At 43.4% G+C, this 22,107-nt stretch overlaps 1 protein-coding gene across 7 annotated transcripts in view; it reads left to right on the top strand.

Annotated features, from left to right (window-relative positions):
- Positions 1 to 22,107, top strand: part of IKZF5 (IKAROS family zinc finger 5) — a 140,500-nt gene that overhangs the window by 103,161 nt on the left and 15,232 nt on the right. For 6 of the 7 annotated variants that reach the window (XM_086922987.1, XM_086922985.1, XM_086922989.1 and 3 more), the window contains 2 exons: positions 8,890 to 9,057; positions 10,005 to 10,187. In XM_086922987.1, the coding sequence (XP_086779113.1) occupies positions 8,925 to 9,057; positions 10,005 to 10,187 (316 nt within the window). In that variant the 5' untranslated portion in view covers positions 8,890 to 8,924. The remainder of the gene's footprint in view (positions 1 to 8,889; positions 9,058 to 10,004; positions 10,188 to 22,107) is intronic. The other variant, XM_086922991.1, reaches the window with a different exon arrangement.

The raw sequence follows: 22,107 nt of genomic DNA, 5'->3' as shown, positions 1-22,107 counted from the left end.
CACAGGTAGGGGGACAGATCATGCAAGCTGTTGGTCTAGCTGCTTAAAAGGGAAGACCACCCCCACTGAATGATCCAGACGGAACCATTGCTGCGGGCCAATGTGGGATAAATTCCTTTTTGAGGGAACACCTGGCAGGAGTGTACGGGGAGCCCGCATCTGATTCGCTAGGTGAAACGATGGCCTTCTTGGACCAGGTTGCTGGTCCCAGGCTTACGGTAGCCCAGAGGAACTAATTGGAGGGGGAGGTACGAGTGGAGGAAGTGTCGGCAGCCATACATGATATGGCGTGCGTTAGATGCCCTGACCCTGGGGTACTCCCGGAGAACTATCATTAGGCCTACTCTACTTATCCCTCCTACTGAAGACGTCGCTGGAGACTAGGCGTTGGGGTGAATTACCTCCGTCTGTGCGAGATGCCCTAACTGTAATGATCCCTAAGGCTAACAAAGACCCGAGGGTCCCGGGGTCCTTTCGTTTAGAAGATCGTTGTTATTGTTGGGAGTCGACCCGAAAATACTCTTGAAGATGCTAGTGACACAGCACGGCTAAGGCGGCTTGTAACTCACCTGGTTAATGAGGACCTTTCACATATGCGTTCACATTTATATTTTCGTTAAAAATTGGAACTCGTGTTGCTCAAGCATTGTCTGCATTATAGGCAGGGATTTAAGTGGGCTGTGTCTTACCGGTGCTGAGTACCGGCAGTTTTTAGGTCTCGCCTAAGCAATCCCGTTAGGGATGCTTGGCGAGATATAAAGTAAGGGCTCTGAAAAATACACCCAAAGGCGGATTGCCTACAGTGCATGTGAGCCGGGCGCGTGCACATAACACACCAGTGAGCCTCGGCATCAGACTTCATAGGAATCCGCTTCCCCGCCACGCAATGCCGAGCGCTTTTTAAAGGAGCCGCTACTCCTGCAAGCTCTTAAACACAAGGAATCCGCTCCCCGCCATGCAATGCCAAGAGCTTGTTTTCTTTGAGAGAGCTTTTCACGATTAAGGTCTTGTTCCCTGCCATAAAGGTACATCACACAAAATAGCTGCAGCATTTTTTTTTTCTTAGCCACGTCTCTGGCCCACTCCAATTTCGCTCAGTTTCACAATGAACATACTTTTTTTATGCACTGAAGGCGCTGTGGCTGGCCTGGTCATTCTTTTGGTTACTTCCTCACATCTCTTTGGAAGAACTGGAATGCTCACATGGTAAAGGGAAGGAGACAACACGGCCAGCTGTTTCATGCAAAACACAGCAGGCAAGCAACAGGAGAATATTTTGGTTATTGAATTATATTTGTGTCAGCGTTTCACCTTTCATCATTTTCAATAAACAGAACATTGCATTTCTAAAGTGCAGAGGAGGAAGTACCCATTTTAAAATAAGTTTCTTCATTATCGGGAGATTGTTAAAAACTAAATGTTTTTAAAATATTTAATTTGGCGTTTCTTTCAGACAACGTTCTCTTTCCTAAATGCTCCATCTCTGAACTTAATTAAGTTGTCCTCCAATTAGCAGTACAGTACGCATCGTAACAGTAAGATTTACGCTTTGGAAACACTTATTTCAAAGATTCAACTAATTTTGTTAAATTTCATTTTCAGCAGCTCAGGAAATAAAAATAACATGTTTACACGCGTTTACTTGCCTGTTTCCAAACTCTACTTTCAGCTCCATCAAAATTATCAAGTTTCTGCTCAAATCATAGCTCCTCTACCCCTTGGGAAGGTATGCTAACAAGCTGCTGTTTATACCTTAAGGCAAACACACCTAGGCACAGCGAATACAGCAAAACCACACACAGCACCTCGGAAGCCATGTCTGCACTGAACAGGAAAAGCAGAGAACAGGTCATATGACTTACTGTTAGCTGACAGGCATGTGTGGCAAAGTTACACTCTCCTTATTTGTCTATTTTTTTTTTTAAAAGCTCCGGACAGATCGAAGTTCTCTTAAACTGAAACTAAGGAAGTTTCTAAAGCTCTTGAGCTTTCCAGTTTTAGGAGTGAGTACCTCATTCATTCTTGTATTTCCTTTGATATCTAGGACATGTAACATCTGGTTAACTACGACCACAAATCCCAGCATGCAACGATAACGAATTTAGCTGGGCGAGTTACGCATAGAACTGGGACACTTGAGAATTCTGAAGAAGTGGAAAAGAACAGGAAATTACATGCAAGAAAATGCATCATTGTATTTTGAATGGAAGCAGAGATATTACACACCATGCTCAGGGCTTTAAGTGGGCCGGGTCTCACCAGTGCTCACCGGCAGTATTTTTTAAAGGAGGCCTCGAAATGGTTGCTCCATCGGGCTCTGTTTGGTTCCCTGGCTGGCACAGCCAGTCCCAACCCCACACACACAAACCCACACACACACAAACCCACACACACACAACCCCACACACACGACCCCACACACACACAACCCCACACACACAACCCCACACACACAACACCCCACAGACACACCCTCCACACACACACCCTCCCACACACACCCCCACACACACACACACACCCCCACACCCCCCCACACACACCCCCCACACACACCCCCCACACACACCCCCCACACACACCCCACACACACACCCCACACACACACCCCACACACACACCCCACACACACACCCCACACACACAACCACACAAAACCCCACACAACAACCCACACACACACACAGACCCTCCCACACACCCAGACCCTCCCACATACCCAACCACCCCCCACACAACCCCACAGACACACACAACCCCACGCACGCACACAACCCCACGCACGCACACAACCCCACGCACGCACACAACCCCACACATGCACACAACCCCCACACACGCCACATCCCCCCACACACACACCCCACACACCACCCCACACACACACACACACCCGCACACACTCACACCCCCACACACCCCCCCACACTCACAACCCCACACACATATACAACTCCACACACACAACCCCCCACACACAACCCCACACACACACACACACACAACCCCCACACACAACCCCACACACAACCCCCCCACACAACCTCACACACAACCCCCTATCTATTTATCTATCGGCCTCACTCTATCTATCACCCCTCAGTCTATCGATCTATCTATCGATCGCCCTCACTCTATCTATCTATCGCCCTCACTCTATCTATCTATCGCCCTCACTCTATCTATCTATCGCCCTCACTCTATCTATCTATCGCCCTCACTATCTATCGCCCTCACTCTATCTATCGCCCTCACTCTATCTATCGCCCTCACTCTATCTATCTATCGCCCTCACTCTATCTATCTATCGCCCTCACTATCTATCGCCCTCACTCTATCTATCGCCCTCACTCTGTCTATTGCCCTCACTCTATCTATCTCTCTTCCTCACTCTATCTAGGTCTATCGCCCTCACTCTATCTATATGTCGATCACCCTCACTCTATCTATCGCCCTCACTCTATCTATATGTCTATCTATCTCTCTTCCTCACTCTATCTAGGTCTATCGCCCTCACTCTATCTATATGTCTATCTATCTATCTCCCTCACTCCATTTGTCTATCTATTGCACTCACTCTATCGCCCTCACTCTATCTATATGTCTATCGCCCTCACTCTATCTATCGCCCTCACTCTAGCTATATGTCTATCCATCTCTCTTCCTCACTCTATCTAGATCTATCGCCATCACTCTATCGATCGCCATCACTTTATCTATCGCCCTCACTCTATCCATATATCTATCGATCGCCCTCACTCTATCTATCAATCACCCTCACTCTATCTGTCTATCTATCGCCTTCACTCTATCTATCGCCCTCACTCTATCTATCGCCCTCCCTCTATCGCCCTCTCTCTATCTATCTTTCGCCCTCTATCTATCACACTCACTCTATCTATATGCCTATCTATCTATCGCCCTCACTCTATCTATCGCCCTCACTCTATCGCCCTCCCTCTATCTTTCACCCTCTCTGTCTATCACACTCACTCTATCTATGTCTATCTATCTATCGCCCTCCCTATATCTATCGCCCTCCCTCTATGTATCTTTCGCCCTCACTCTATCACACTCACTCTATATGTCTATCGCCCTCACTCTATCCATATGTCTATCTTTCGCCCTCAATCTATCTATCTATCATACTCACTCTATCTATATGTCTATCTATCTATCGCCCTCTATCTATATGCCTATCTATCTATCGCCCTCACTCTATCTATCGCCCTCACTCTATCGCCCTCCCTCTATCTTTCACCCTCTCTGTCTATCACACTCACTCTATCTATGTCTATCTATCTATCGCCCTCCCTATATCTATCGCCCTCCCTCTATGTATCTTTCGCCCTCACTCTATCACACTCACTCTATATGTCTATCTATCGCCCTCACTCTATCCATATGTCTATCTTGCGCCCTCAATCTATCTATCTATCATACTCACTCTATCTATATGTCTATCTATCTATCGCCCTCTATCTATATGTCTATCTATCTATCGCCCTCACTCTATCGCCCTCACTCTATCTATCGCCCTCTCTATCTATCGCCCTCACTCTATCTATATGTCTATCTATCACCCTCACCCCATCTGTCTATCTATCGCACTCACTCTATCGCCCTCCCTCTATCTATCTTTCTCCCTCCCTCTATCTATCTTTCGCCCTCACTCTATAGATCTATCTATCGCCCTCACTCTTGGAGTGGTGTGGCTCACTGGTTAGAGGCGGCAGACGGGGAAGCAGAGAACGGCCCGGGACCAGGGTTCAATTCCCGACGCGGCAGGGTCGTGGACCAGGGTCAGCGGACTCGATAATTCTCGCCTCGGTGCCTACTCTAACCAGGGATCACACTCGGCAACTCTGGGCATTAGCTTGCCTCATCTCTACAACGGCCCCCACATTCGCCGGGGATGCCTGGTTTCACCTTGGAGATACCCAGTAGGGACCATCTCACAGGGATAGCCAGGACGTGTTCCCCAGCGGTCTACAGCGCCACGATGCCTCAGGGCAGCAGTGCGCTTTACAAGACACATACATTAACTCTTTCTATCGCCCTCACTCTGTCTATCAATCACCCTCACTCTATCTGTCTATCTATCTATCGCCTTCACTCTATCTTTCGCCCTCCCTCTATCTATCTATCGCCCTCCCTCTATCTATCGCCCTCCCTCTATCTATCGCCCTCCCTCTATCTATCGCCCTCCCTCTATCTATCGCCCTCCCTCTATCTTTCGCCCTCTCTCTATCTTTCGCCCTCACTCTATCTATCACACTCACTCTATCGCCCTCCCTCTATCTATCACCCTCACTCTATCACACTCACTCTATATGTCTATCTATCACCCTCACTCTATCCATATGTCTATCTTTCGCCCTCAATCTATCTATCTATCACACTCACTCCATCTATATGTCTATCTATCTATCGCCCTCACTCTATCTATCGCCCTCTATCTATCTATCGCCCTCTATCTATCTATCGCCCTCTATCTATATGTCTATCTATCTATCACACTCACTCTATCGCCCTCCCTTTATCGCCCTCTCTCTAGCTATCTTTCGCCCTCACTCTATCTATCACACTCACTCTATTGCCCTCACTCTATCTATCGCCCTCCCTCTATCTTTCACCCTCACTCTATCACACTCACTCTATATGTCTATCTATCACCCTCACTCTATCCATATGTCTATCTATCTATCGACCTCACTCTATCTATCGCCCTCTCTATCTATCTATCGCCCTCACTCTATCTATATGTCTATCTATCGCCCTCACTCCATCTGTCTATCTATCGCACTCACTCTTGGAGTGGTGTGGCTCACTGGTTAGAGGTGGCAGACCCGGAAGCAGAGAACGGCCCGGGACCAGGGTTAAATTCCCTACGCGGCAGGGTCGTGGACCAGGGTCAGCAGACTCGATAATTCTCGCCTCGGTGCCTACTCTAACCAGGGATCACACTCGGCAACTCTGGGCATTAGCTTGCCTCATCTCTACAACGGCCCCCCACATTCGCCGGCGATGCCTGGTTTCACCTTGGAGATTCTCAGTAGGGACCATCTCACAGGGATAGCCAGGACGGGTTCCCCAGCGGTCTACAGCGCCACGACGCCTCAGGGCAGCAGTGCGCTTTACAAGACACATACATTAACTCTATCTATCGCTCTCACTCTATCTATCGCCCTCACTCTGTCTATCAATCGCCCTCACTCTATCTGTCTATCTATCTATCGCCTTCACTCTATCTATCACCCTCACTCTATCTATCTATCGCCCTCTCTCTATCTATCGCCCTCACTCTATCTATATGCCTATCTATCTATCGCCCTCACTCAATCTATCGCCCTCACTCTATCTATATGTCTATCTATCTATCGCCCTCCCTCTATCTATCACACACTCTATCTATCTATCTATCTATCTATCTATCTATCTATCTATCTATCTATCGCACCACCACAGCATCACTCAGCACCACCACAGCATCACTCAGCACCACTACAGCATCACTCAGGGGCAACACAACATCACTATGCGCTACCACAGCATCACTGAACGCCACAGCATCACTTGTCGCCACCACAACATCACTCAGCGCCACAAGAGTATCAATTTGTGCAACTATTCAACAACAACTGGTTCAAATATGTTCTCTCAGTGTTTCAAGCTTTATTACAAATGTCACAAAAAGATGTTAATATTTCACTTCTGTTCTTGGATTTTCGTCACAATAAAATACACTGAACATAATCTTCACAAAAGTTATTTACAAAAGTTTAAGCTATTGCCATTATAAATTACAATAACTTTTATTTAAGTATTAATTATTTAAAACAATTAAAAGCCATTGTTACTTGTAATATCAATACATCTAAGTCACGTAAATACAACACATATTGCATTACAAATTCTATAGGTGTCACATTTGGGAAAGTTAAAACTATTGGCATTGTAAATGACAAAGCTATTAATTTCACTATTTTCAAAACCAACACATAAATAAAATATTTGTCATTTACAATACCAATATCTCAAACTTTCCTAATGCGAGACCTATTGCATTGCAAATGCTTGTTTAGAGGGGGCCTCGAAACGTGTCTCTGTCGGGCTCTGTTTTGTGCCCTTGAACAGGGGGTCCGTTGTTTTCTGGGCTGCAGTGACAGCAAGCACATCGATGTGCGCTGCTCACTTTACACTAGTGGAGAAGAAAGGGCATGAAGTCATGCCACGTGAGCATCTTAGGGGCAGGGAAATCCTTTAAATAGTCATTTTGCCTCTGGATTTCCCTTCTCTTTTTGAAACTCAAGAGCAGCAACATTGTTGTGGTGTCACCAGGGCTTTAAGTGGAAGCTTTTTCAATATAATATACAAGCCATACTTGCTGCCTATTTATCTTATGCAACTAACAACCATTGACAAAGCAATAGTCCTGGCTTGTTGTAGGTGTAATGTTACTTTTATTATATATCTAGATTCAATGACAGAAACAGCAAAATACAAGTGGGGCGGCCCACTATGCTAACCACCGATTTTTAGCTTATGTGTTTTTAAGTCCCACCCTTAATAATGTCGGCCACGCCCCTTTGAGAGACCTCTCCCCAGTTTTTTCATCCCACTTAAAGCCCTGAGTATAGACGTAGCGTTTCAAGAGATATACAGTTTTGATTTTAAAAATTATTGTTCCGTCCTAATCTCTCACCTAGACACAGAAAAATATATTTTGAACTATAACACGGACAACATTCATAGGCCACAGGAGTGAGAATGTACATGATCAGAAGTGATCGACCAATTGGCACCTTCAATAATGATGGTCTTTCACTTGTAATGGGTATTACAAATGGCAATTCGACATTCATTAGGAATAAAGAAGTATCAAGTACCCCCGCAAATTTGGTTTGGGTAGCTTCTTGCAGTATCATTTTTGCCAAGAGCCCGTTTGAACCACCTTTAACATATCTTCCGTTCCCATTACCCCATGGATGACCTACAATTACATTTCTCTTAAGAATGCCCAGATATATTAGTGAGGTATGGCTCTATGTATACGTTCCTATATACTGAAATTGTACACAATTTATGCCCATGCCTTCCCATTGCATGGGCAGTGAATTGTTCATGGTGTTTGGGATCCTGACAATATTTCACATGCAACTAACATGGGTTGACGTTGTTGACATTGTGTGACTGTGTGATTATATAATTAATGTGATTACAGTGTAATCTAGCAACAGTACTCCGACAGATCACTGTGTTTAAAAAAAGCCATTACATACACAAAAGCTTAGTACACCATGCTTATATCAGATTCAAGCTGCATAAAATGTAGAGCTTCTTGCTAGTTGTGCATTCACATGTCCCACCCAATCTCAGTGTAACAAGTGCTTCCTGAATTCATGTTAGCTGTGCAGTGGGTCTTATTGTACACTCTCCACGTCCATGCTCCACATTCTTGTGTCTGGTAATGACAACCTACCTTTATATAACACTTCACATCAGTATTGCTGGCTCTGTGCATTGTAAAATATGCCAACCTCATGAGTGTGGATGGCTGGTCTGTTCCTGGTTGCAGGTCACAGCAGCTGTCGTAGCGGCAGTTCTATTCCAGATCTCTCAGGTGGCGGGGGAAGCATCTGAATCTGCACCTAACATCAAGCTGCAAAGCTATTGTTTGTTGAAATAGTTTATCCTTAGTATGCAGGAGGTTATTTCTGTAAACAGAGTGCTTTGTTTTACATACTGTCCTTGGCAAAAGGCCATGTTTTGTCTCTAGTATGGTGAAATTGAAATACAGACCATATTTCTTCCTTGTGGCGTTACAAGGAGTGAGCATGGTATTTCAATAACAAGTCAGTAACCTTTTTTTTCTTCCTCCTTTTAAAGGCGGCGGGTGTTGCCAGCTTGTTCCTGGGGTGACTATGGGTGAGAAGAAGCCAGAGTCCCTGGATTTCGTGAAGGATTTCCAGGAATACCTGACACAGCAGACCCACCATGTGAACATGATCTCTGGTGCAGTCAGCGGTGAGAAGGAGGCGGAGCCGTTGCAGGGAGGTGTGTTATGGCAACACATATGGTACATTGGGGTTGGGCTCCTTCAAAATTGGTTAAGGGCAGTGCATGGGGGGCACGTTCCAATACTACAATGGGAGCCAGCGGGGTTGCGGCTGCTACCTGCTAACAACTCACTGCCCGATCATGGAATGATTCAGGCACAAATATTACAGCAGGAACTGCTAATAAGCCTACAAAAGCTGGCAATATATTTCAGGGGTCTGTGATGCAGGTCAGGGGGGTGGGGGGGGGGGGAGCAAAAAGTGTCATGTTCCTTCCAACTTGAACCATCCCCTCCTACTACTGCCTGCCACAGCCAACTAAAATCCACTGCTCAACAACCTACCTGCTAGTTAAGTGAACTGCTGTAGGCAGGGGATTGTGATAATTCCATGCTTAACCACTGGTTAATGTGTATATGAAGGGAAATGTGCAGAGCTATGTCTACCCTGAATCATACTACAATGTGATGGGAGCAAGCTCTTTAACTCTGGGATAGACGTCACTGCACTAGCAGTGCCAATACTGATATTGTTTCCTCTTCGTTGGGATTCTGTCTGTAGCATTCCTAGCTTCCTGACAGAGTGTGGAGCATTGTGATGCCCTCTAAGACTTTTACAGGTTTGACCATCATCATCAGCATCCATTTTTTTCTTCTTTTTTTTTTTAATATATCTTTATTTGCATTTTTCCAATTATAAACAGTAGAGGGAAGGAAGAAAAGGAGACACAATACATGAGGGATAATGGCAAGACAAATACTGGTAAATGAATAGGCATTCCTTGTGTATATTGTCAGCATTCATGCAGTGTGATGCAATTGCGTTCCCTTTATGTTAAGACTGACTGGGCCAGTGTTCCCAGTTTCTAAATGGGTGGTGTGGTGTTAGGGTGCACTGCGTCCTCCGACTCGGTTGCTAACCTTGGTTGCGTTGCTCTGCTGACAGCTGGGACAGACAGTGATCACAACGGGCTGGATCACCCGTCCGTTGAAGTTTCCCTCGATGAGCACTCCGGAGTGTTAGTGGACGGGTTCGAGAGGACGTTTGACGGGAAACTAAAATGTCGCTACTGCACCTACGCCAGCAAAGGGACTGCCCGCCTGATCGAGCATATCCGAATCCACACAGGTGGGAGAGTTATTCCGCACTTTACTGGCGCTGCTGCGGTCGTGATGTGCAGCTTGCTTGTTCTAGGCTCTGCTTGTGCATGCAGTCAGGCTATTTGTGTTACTGAATGTGTGTGCCTCATGATCTCATTATGCCTCGCTGTGTACTGCCTGTATTTCTGTTTTTGACTTGTGGTCTTGAGGAGAACAATGCTTTTCCAGCATGAATCTGATCACCGATTCACATGCTTTCCATAATAATGCTACTTTGTTTTTAAATCCAGGATCGTGGTCAAATATATGATTAAAATAAGAAAAAAATACTAAATGGGGTTGGTTAGATTTAAGGTGAGGCCGCTTCTATGAATGGCACAATTCTATTGTATGGATTCGAACCCTCCAGAGGTGTTCACCTCAGTGCCCTCTTAAAGATTGATTTATTTGGCATCATATTTACTTTTCAGAATTCATTAGCTCTCATAAATGTGAGAAAAAGGCCGTATTTTGGTTTGAGACTGTAGGCTTGGTTATCTATTGAATCTGAGCGTGGTGGTGAAGTGCTCTTGGGAAAGCTTGTCAAACGTTAGGACTCCTCAAAAAAGAGCATTTTGACAGGTTATTGGTCCACAGAAATGGCAAAAGAACAGTACTTGTGATGACATTTAGTGATGGCAAACATTAATGACAGAACCCAAGAATACATGATTACTGTTTTCTTCGTTTCTAAACCAACTGCCACAAGCATTGCCATCTGCCTCAAAATATTTAAATATGTGCCTTTGGGGAGCCCCGTGGGAACCTCAAAATGCCACAAGGTGCACTGAAACCATGTTGGACATTGTGTACATCATCAAAATAAGGCTTGTGTCATGACAGTTTCAATCCTGAAATCAGTGTTATATCCAAAAGAAGAGTCAGTACAAATAAATTCCAGATTGAAGATTGACCTTATCCTTTCTAGTTAGAAGCCAACAAAAGTAGATGACACAGAATTGTTAACATAAACATGTGAATGGCAGTAGAACAGACTAAACTGTTGCTGGTAGAATACTGATGGCGGTTTTGATATAAGCAGACCTGTCACAGAGCAGCCCTCTGTGTGTCAGCTGCATCCATTTTGATTTCTTGCTCTTAACGGCAGAGGCAAATTACACTCCAGGACAAAGATTCTGGAAGTCATCTAGAAATCCCTCCGTTGTTTACCATGCCTCGACGTAACAGCCTTGCATTCAGGGTTCCAGCGTTAGGCAGTTGGGATTGGGCTTTTAGAAGTGAGGTAATTTACACAAGATGCTGGCTGCTTCCTTGATGATCGCCCTACAGTGACAGGTTAAGCAATGCTTAGTCAGGGTCCTAATCACTAAATGTTCCCTGTGAGAGGCATTACTCCTGCAAAGCTTCCTCCACCTTCACTGCCACCAACAATGGCAGTTCCGCTGCAACCTCTTCCCCAGGATCATCGTTGGGGAGAGGAGGCAGATAATATGAGCCCAATACCTTTGTAAATATAGATATTGATGCAGGGAATGGTGTACTCTACAGGGACCTCTACACTTGCCTTTGATCCTGTACACACTCTGCTGCTTTTTGGATTGGTTAATGTAGTACCACATACATACACAGAAACAGACAGTTTCATGGAACTAATTCCTTGACGTTCATTGTTCTTCATTTGAAATAGTGGTGCAACAAAAACTGGAGTCGATCTACTTTCCAACAGTACTATAGAAAAACTGATCATGCTGGTCAAGTTTGTTTATAGAAAGTTCCAATTTCCAGGGCACAAACATTCTGTACATCCTTTTACTCATCAGCTCACTTATGCTATGTCTTTTTGTCTCCAGGTGAAGGAAAGACATGCCCAAGCTTGGTCACCCCTGTAGAAACAAGCGATGGCAAAGCCAGTCTGTCTGAGGTTGGCTTCCAGCCTTTAGATTTTTGTCAATGTTAGTTTTGTCATAGTTTTTATAATACATTGTTGTTAGAAGCAGACGGGCCCTGGCCAATAATTGAAAATTAATGGAGGAAAAAACAAAACATTTTGGTCTCAAGAAGTACATATTGCAATAGTAGTCCCTGGTACTGAATGGAATTACTTTGGGTGTGGATGTGCTCCCTGTGAAAGAACTCCCCCTTCAAGGAAAGTTAGTTAATATCTGAAATGGGCTGACACATTGTGCCGTGCTGTATGCTGTAGTGTGTATAAATAAAATGTGAATGACCTAACAGACCAGTGGAGGAAGAAGGCTGGTTGAAAGCCCTTATCAATGAATACAATATATATCATTTTACAAAAATCTAAAAATCTTGGCTAATGTCAGATCTAAAAAATGCAATATGCGCATAACTTCCTGCATCTAAGAAAGATCGCTCAACAGGAAACAGTCCTATGATCGGACTGTATTGACACCATGCCCTAAGAAAATGTGTAAGAGCTATTGATCTCAAAGACTACCACCTGCCACAGTCCCCTAAAATCCTCAAACCCATCTTGACTATCTGTTTCGGGAGACCTTTCTGAGCCATCCGAATCCTCTGAATCATCTGATTCAAGATAGGTCTGTAGAAGTTCAAGGAGAATCCAGAAGAACTGAAACCATACTTGCATCCTCCAAAACTGGCACCCCCAAATTATGAACAAACTCCCTTGACCACGTTGTGATAATTGTGAAAGGGATGGGATGACATAACACACCACCTGATGCCAATCCGACAGGAATGCATCTTTTGCGACTGCGTCCTGTTGAGACCCCCCCCCCATCAGCACTTAACGTTGAGCATTTAGTTGGGATGGGAACAGATCTGTGCAAAAAGGACCTAACTTGCACATCATTGTGTGAAAAACCTCTAGTGCAAGCTTCCACTTGCTAAGGTTTGTCCAATATGTGCATGTCTGTGCACTATCAAGTTTGAGGTTCAGGGCTATACTCTGCAGTCATAGACATGTGACAATCTAGGCAATGATGAGTGAAGAATTTCAGCCAGCTCCGGCAAGAGTGTGGGCCTGGTATGGCCTAAAAGGTTTATACATCTATAGACAAATGTATTTATTAGTTTTGTGGGCAGGAGCTTTACGAACAATCCAAATGGTACTAAAACAAAATAATGTTTTTAATTCCTATAAATGCCATCTACAACCTATTTGAAAATAATTAGGATCATTCCCAAGTCCAAGCCATGGTAATAAAACAGCTGAGTGAGATAGCTGGTGGTGAGCATAAGAGCATGTGGAGTTTTAAAAATAACTGACAGTCTGCCACCGAGAAACAGGGGACAATGTAGTAAAATATCAACCACACTAAAAACAAAATTCATCGAAGGTACACACTCGCCTTTGTTTGCTACCACAAATGACATTCCCTTTAATCACCACACCGCATTTACCCTGATCCTCCAATTCTGTTGTTCATTGCACATTCTAAACTCTGGAGCATCTGATATATATATATTCCGAAGACAATTTAGTGCCCAAATAATCTTTAGTTAACATAACAGTGGGTAGTTCTCTGTATGCAACTGATCAAGATCTTGCCTGTTCAGAAATATTGCTTCTTTGCTCAACGAATGTACGAGAAAAGAGGTTAATTGAGCCTAGGGGCCTGAAGCTTTGTTACTCGACCCAGCTAAAGCTAAGATGCGCACACAAGACTGTTTTCCCTTAGTAGGATTCATGGATGTTTCTAAGAAAACGAATAGTCTATCTAATAGCCAAGTGTTGCCAAGAGCACTGAAGATTCGGGGCTGATGGCTTGCAACAGTCAATATTTAGGCATCCTTGGGGCCAATTTGATAACTCAATTAAACATAAATTGATCATTCTGTTAAACACTAAAATTTCACTCCTGTAGAGAGCAGTAGGGGCTGGTATGATGATATTAGCATTAATTAAAACGTGAATTGAAAGCGCTCCATATAATTGTTTGAATATCATTAACAAGTGCTGATGACTCCGATTTTTTTTGCCATTGTGGAACTCATGATGATGTTGTATTGACGGTTATTCTTAATATCTGTATTCCAGCCTGTTTTGCAATGCTTTTTTCCAAACAACAAAAGATTTATGTATTTGACGTTGAAAGCCTGTTTACTGGCAAGTTAGTATGCAGAAAAAGCATCGATCTGGCCTTGCAGCCAGCATCACATTCAGTGCTGCAAGGTGATCAGCACACAATAATCTCCCCACATGTACTCTTCCAACTTTGGGGAAGGATAATTCATGAGGCAGCAGTCGGCAGATCAGCAACGAATAGGTTAAATAACACTTTACCTAACAAACAGTCTTGTTTCACCCTATTATTAATCAATATGGTTTCGACATGCGCCTTATTACTAAGCGATAAAAGTTGGCTAATCAACAGCAATCCACACTGGTATTCCATGATTGTAGCTTAGTCCACAGGATCTTACTGTAGAAGTATTGCCTGCCTGCAACAGGATAGAGCATTTTGACTTGTCCCTTGTCAAGGACCTTATTACAACTGACCCTGCTAACCACTCAAACAATTGATGTGGAGTCTCAGCCAAGCGTATTGGCGTCTAGCTTCTTTTTTTCCAATTTGTGAAGCCACCAGAGGAGCTCTGTCCGGGCCTTGTGTGACAAGGTCACTGTATCTGTTTAAGACATGCCTTATTTTATATTCAGTCTCTTCAGTATACTGTAAAGCAGAAACCCTGGAAAAGTGGCCCTTGTTCAGTCTGCTTATAACTGCAGTGCCCTTTCCAGAAGGCATAGCGGCATGATGTCTGCTTGCAAAACATTGCATAGCTCCTCTTAAAACCTGCTTTCTTGCAGATCAAGAAGTGCAAGGACGTCATAACTAAGTCCTTTACTAGAAACCTTGGGAAGTCTGTTCTCTTCATAACTGGATCGTATTTCTTGTCATTGATTGGAACACCCAGACTCTGCAGAAGATAGCCATTCTCTGTTAATCCTTCAACTCTCCAGAATTTGAGCCTTATATCATTCCAATAAATGATAAGCCTGCACCCTCTCACTCAGCAGCATACTTTACCTACTTGCTGAAGCAATTGGGTGTACATACATTAATGTATACCTAGTTCCCACATGGTGAACTGCTGGCATCTCCTGTGTGAAGTAAATTCGGTACTGTGCTATACCCATTCTTTAGGCCCAGACATGACATCTAATACAATCAAAAGACAAGTTCTCTACCTGTATAACTCTATTCGTGCAACTAGTCACTGATAACTAGAACACTAACAACACAGGCCAAAATGGTGATCACAACACACTTAGATATAAAGTATCACAAAAGATTATTATTATTAATTATTTCTTTGTCAGATGAGATTTTCGGAGATACATATGCAAGTAAAATGTTCACTGACCACATCCCACAACACATTCACTCAACCACATCATACATCCCTATTCATAAACACACATACCCACACGTCAAACAATGTCATACATCCAATAATACAATATTTATATATATTTTGATTTGAGAGTTGCACAGAAGGTATTGTCCACCTTACAGGAAGGACGGTGTAACACAATGAGTAATGAAAAATAAGGGCAAGTAAAACAGCTGATCAGTCAAATAATAAATGCAATTTGTATCAATAAAGCGATGGACATTTCTAAAAAAAACGGGGGATTTTTCAATCAAAATGCTCCAAGTTGTTAATCCAACGCTGACGTGCGTTTCGGTGTTAGCCCCCGCTTTGGGTCTCACCTTCTTCAGGGTGCATTGACCAACTGAATTACTGGTGGGACGTGCCTGAAATTACAGACTGGTACATAAAAGGTAACCCAGGAGGGCCACCGAGAACACAATAGTAGTCTGGCCATGCAACACACTTAGCGGCCTGAATCTATAAGTTTCACAATCTGACGGAGGGAACCCTACGCGTCCGAAAGAAGTCTGTAATTGCTTAGTATCAAACACACGAAAGTAAAGGTCATGCGGAGGATCGAAGAGACAATCAGGAATCCCCGGCGTTAACAGACAATAATGGAACAAGTGAAGCGTCAAAGCGTATCGCGTGAGAGGTTCCCTTAATTAAGGGACGACCCTCGTCAGCAGTAGCGTTACAGCCATAAACGTGGATTCAACCGAATCTGATGCATGGATCAAAGCGGGTGCATGCCCAATACAGGCGCTCCAAAGCCTTGAAAGAAAGTACATCAACGTTCAGCAGGGGTGCCGATAAGAGGTCGCTGGTTCCGATGCGTAACATCTAGTCAGCATTGCAAAACATCTGTTAAAAGATGAATACACTTCATATTGAAGTGTCAACACACTCACCAAACATTTATTTTGCACAGGTTTATCACAGATATGAACTCTTTGTCTTTCTTTCAACAAGAAAGACATTGCTCAGGAATAGGTATTGTGTAGAGTGGTGTACCACATCATGCCCTCGCACTCCATCTCCTCTAACTTCACTGTTATCAGCTCCTGTACCTGAATGATAAAGCAGATCAGGCTAGAGTCTGCTGTACACCAGAGTGCCAGAAATTCTAGATGAAAACCCTGCACTATCTGCAAGACCCAAGTGGCCTTATAAGAGCTTGTCCATTTACCAGAAATTGTCTTACTCTGCCTCCAATTCTACATGTGGCAAAATGTATCGGGCCCATATGCTGTACCCCAGAAGTGGCCCCTCTGAAAATTACCATGGCTGGTTCTGATTCCCCTAAATCTTCACTGGCCCGTACATAGCATCCGCATCAGAGCCCTGATACTTGTAAGAACCCTGGTCCTGAAATCTGCTGTGTAAATACCCCAGCCACGTCCAGCCCTATCCAAAATGCTGGAACTGAAAACTGTCTAAATTGAGATCGCTGTGCCTTAATCTAGACGTTCATCCTGTGCCACAGGCACCACGCCCGCTGGCACTAAATCTGCTTATTTACTTACTGTCTCGCCTGAACCGCATACATATATTACGTTGAGCCAAACTCAGTAGGGCCTCCAGATCCACTTTGGTACACTAGATGCTTCCAACATCTTAATTGCCTTCATGAGGAAGGCCTACAAGTGTCTAGCAGCTTATCTTGAAAAGTTGGAAAACATTCCAAATCACCTTCCTCACAGTCTTGGCCCCCTTGACCTCCATCAAAGGACAAGGGTGATCAGTTGTACTCAGCTCAGCTTTCCAATGCTCAGCTTTCCAATCCTGTGTTGCTCATAACATGCCATTTTCTCAGAACGTTCCCCCTCTGTTGATCTGAGACAATAGAGATCATCTGGATTGAAAAGCCGAACCTGCCTTTCCCTACTTTCTTTCACAGTTGGGTCAAACTCTGACTCGTAGATCTCAAGAGGAAATTGCGAGCCACTTCCATGTCTTTTCAACCTTTGCTGGGGCCTCAAAGGATTTGTCCCCCTTAGCTTCCCTGAGTTTGAAAAGTCATGCCCCTGGACAAACTCCGGCTCTCCATGGGATCCATCTTTCCAATTCTCATGCACTTTCGCTGCCCCCAAATAAGGACTGTGGGTTATGGTAAATGAGGTAAGTGCTCTTATAATGCCGCATCAAAGCCAAGATGAGCAACATGCCCTATACTATCTTCAGCATTATGGTCTTTCTGGGCACTTTTCTTGCCCTTGAGCATGGTAGCTTGTGCCAACTTAGACTCGTCTTCCCTGAGGCTCATCTTCCCTCTCAACGAGGGCTGGGAGATTTGATAGGTAACTCTTAGTTTTTCCCTTACCTCATTGTATCAAGCTGGCCACCACTTTTATATCGATTGATACGTCCGTAACCTGTTAGGCCTTCTGTAGATGCCAACAAGGTGTTTTCTTTGTACATATTATTAACTTGTAATAAGGAATATGTATGCAGGCCTCCAAAATTCGTTAAACTGCCGGTCTAGTGACTTGTATAATCTCCTTTACCTCACTGTAATGCACTCGACCCATAAAATGGTCTCAAATTGTGATTCTAGGCAAATATTTTGTTTCACAGTTGCTTTTTCCTCTCATTATCAAATATGAGAGTAACTAAAAATATGTGAGTTCAGCAGGTTTACTGGAGAAAAAAAACTGTCTTTGATTTATAGACTAAAGTTGTGCTCCATGTATAATAAGAATCTAGCCTACATACAGGCTGAACACATGTCCGCTGACCACCTTACCATCAGGGTAGGTGCAGGAATGATTCTTAGTTCATGTTTAAAAACTCATAATTGTAATATTAGTCAAACAAGGTGTGGTAGCGCACACTCACTTACAGGGAGCGCGGTTTCCATTTAAATGACCACAAACTTTCCCACTGAGGTGTAGTTTAAAAAAAAATCTATACAGCATACAGCTAATAATGTGTGGAAATCAGGTTTAAGCAAATATGTATGTTTTAATTTGTTTTGATCCTATTAAAATATTTTCTTTCATCTCGCGTCAGACTTTCAAAACTTGTAATTTCCTTACAACTGATATGTTTAAATTATTTATGTAGTTCATGTGCAAGCTATTTAAATGTTATTCATTTCACACACCCTGTACCCAAGCACGATTGTCAGACAGTTCACTTTACAATATCCTTGAACTTTGCAGTCCGAGAAATATAAGTAAACCCCAGTCACCAGGATAAAGTAAGCAGCAGCTTGTAAGAAGACATAAGCTTACATTTGGCCTCTGTCTTTGAGTCTTCAGCAAAAGTGTGAAGATTTAAAGGCATCTTTATCGCTCATTCGGTCTTTGTCACCAGAACAGGCAGGTAGAGTGTAGAAATAGCTCTCCCTGATAAAATCTAACTCGCTGTAGCGAGTGGGTGAGAAAATGTTTGAAAGCCTGGTATGTGTATGTATGGTATTTCTGTAGCACAAACCTAGCCAAACGGCAGCAGTGTACGGTACAGGATCGAAGACAAACATATAGTCAGCGAATGATAGGATAAGTTGCTGGATTATGGACATTTAATGTATTGTGATGTGCTTTTTAAAGAGGTGAGTTTTCAACACCTTCCTAAATTGGAGAAGCGTTGGAGCGGTCCTGGTGTATATTGGGATGCAATGTTTCAAGCGCTTGTATCACAGCCAAAATATGATTCCTTAACACTTTTACTCGCTAACACCTGTGGGTAAACTATAGGCACGTAGCTATTGGTGTGCGACATACACACCTCCTCGTGTACACCAAAGGGGGGGGAAACCATAGGTCCCTCTGTACATGGCACAGACCAAAACATCCTCTAAAACATCACACAGTCCGATCAGCAGTTCTTGCTTCTCTCCCCCACCTGCACTATACAGAATGGCAAAGCCGAGCACCACCGTTGCAGGGTAGCAGAAAAAGCCTGCCACAAACCCCTGTGTGCCCCTTGGCTCTCGGACCTTTGGTTCTGGCTTGATACCACTGGAGCTTTGCGAGGCATAGTGGGTCACTGCTTGCAGTCACTGTACAGGCAGTCCAAACAGGCTGTGGCTGGCTACCAGCAGCAGGCCTACCTCTCCACTTCATCCATGCTCATATGTAGGCCTGTGAATTGTTCCGGTTGTACGTACAAGAGCTACAAGACTTGTCAACGAAAAGGCAACATAAGGGAAAAGCCAGAGTCCAGTAAGAGAACACCTTTCACATTTTCCACATAACATTAAGTATGCAGGTACAACTAGTGGAAAACACTTGGGCTACAAAGAAAGGTTGCGTTTAATGTGTACATGGAATTTGGTGGAGCAGCTTGATTTCCACCAGCAAAAGAAGTATTGCAATGAAATAAAATAGCTTTCTTGTTGAATTTGACATTTTTTGGGGCGTGGGCATTCTAAAACATATATATAGATCATGGTGTGCATAGTAGGGTTCTCTTCGAGACCTGGAAATGCATGTGTAGATTGCATTTGCAAGTGGAATAGAAGTAATACAAGGTTGAAAAAATAGAGTTAAATTAATGGGGTGCATCACTTACTTTGGCACTACTTACTAATGCTACTGTACAGTACAAACACACTTTTGGGGTTCTTTAATTTCTTTGTTTGCCTGTGTGTTTATTTCATCACTGTTTGTCTTTGTCAACATCTGTGTCTTTTATATGTATTTCTGGTTTTATCTTGCTGTGTTTTCACTTGCTTGCATCTGACTTTGAGTTATTGCCTGTATTTTTATGAGTTTGCCTACTTAAATCTGTCTGTGTTTGTCTTTATATCGGTCTGTGTGATTGTCTGCTTTTATATATGTTTTGTTTATACGTACATTTGTATTTAGTACCTGGCTGTGTTTGTAAGCATTGTTAAACTGGGCTTTACTATTCACTTCGTTCTGTCAATGTTCATATTACCGTGGATCTGTGACTCTACAGAGCGTTCTATCCATTTATGTCTGATTTCTGTATGTCTGATGATTATCGTATCTTTTTATGATGTTTTTATTGGTCTATTTATATTTTTGGTTTATAGTTTTGCATTCACTTTTAGATGTATTTATATTTGTCTGTTTAAATGTGTGCTGTTATTTTCAGGGTGTATATCTAAACAAAACTATTGTATAGCTTATACCATAAGATCTGTGTGGTAATGGAAAATCATTTCATGGATCGTTTTCAGCTTTTCACTCGGGTCATGATTCTGCGAGACATCTTCTAATATAAATATGCATGCATGAAACCTTGACCAGCCCCTGAAATACTTTACAGGATCAAAAGGCAGTATGGATGGAAGGGTATCCAGGGCAAAATCATAGGATGGGATCTGCCCCAAAAGTTTTATTTCCTCTTCAGTCAAGCATAGCGCAACGTACCAATGGACAGATTCACATGAAACGTGGACAGTTGTGGGTCTCCTAACAATGATTACTTGGGGGCGGGGGGACTCAAAAGAGCTGTGGAAATGTGCTAGTTATACCAATGGACCACTCTGCATTTGAGCTGTCCATTTTAATTGTGGACGCTAGCTGTATGTGCTTTGCCATATATTTTTAAGTCTAGTATGTGTCCTACAAACTCTGCCTAAAAAGGAGTTCTGGGGCTCCGAGGAGAACAATGGGTGAGCACACCCCGCCTCCACAGAGTAACAGGGTGTGCATCCCAGAGTTTTGGAAAATGTCCCCTAAGTAGTGTGGCTGCTCAGTCTGCAGAGCATATATACCAGTTATGTGACACTCTTTCGGCCTGCAGAAACAAAATGGAACAAACCTTCCATCAATCCAGCATATTTGTATCAGCTAAAAAATACATGAGGAGACCACACTAGAAACCTGGCCTTAAAGTTGTGACAGTTGATTTTAACACTTGAGGAAGGAACAGGGTGAAGACCATGTTCCAGTGTCAGAAGAGTGGAATGCCACATGGAAGTACTTCCCTGAGTTAAGTTTCTCTGCCTAATTGCCCCCAAGTAGCCATCAGGCAGTTACGCAGACTTTCCTCATTTGATCAGCCATCGAGTCCATAAAAAATTAGAGTTTTGTCAGTGTTGATAAAAGCTGAAGGCCATGAGCGCAAATAAGCGCAGACAGTGGCCAAACTTACGCATTGAAAAGATGTGGGGTCTAAGAAGATCGCTGTGATTCTCCACGTTAAGAAGTGATATTGTTGGAACTGAAGTCCTCAGTCTGATTTCTTGGAGATTAGGCAAGAGAAAAGAAACGTTAAGTTTAACGAAGTGTACAGAGAACTGAAGAGGACTAGGATCAGACCGTGATATACTGAGTTACAATGTAAAATAAGCTTGTTTAGGAGTGACCGAGCCATGGGTTCAAATTGTATCCATTTTCAGCGTCGGGGTCCGAAGACAAGGACGGAGATAGTGTGCCATTGTAAAAATCTTCAGACAATGTGCCAGAAGATTGGGAGAACAGAACAATACAATCACGAGTTGATATTTTCCTACAAAATAAGTAGCCTGTTCGTTACAAAAAGGTTTGGGCGGTGGCACTACTAGGGAAAGGTGCTCACAAAAAGTCAGCTCGTTTAGTATTTTGAAAACCTCTTTTTGATTGTTATTAGCCAACACAGTAGAATATCTGTACCGGGTTTTC

Source organism: Lissotriton vulgaris, chromosome 5 (assembly GCF_964263255.1).
Source record: "Lissotriton vulgaris chromosome 5, aLisVul1.2, whole genome shotgun sequence".
Lineage (NCBI taxonomy): Eukaryota > Metazoa > Chordata > Amphibia > Caudata > Salamandridae > Lissotriton > Lissotriton vulgaris.
Note: the sequence above shows the minus strand (reverse complement) of the source record. Positions and strands in the feature narration are given on the sequence as shown.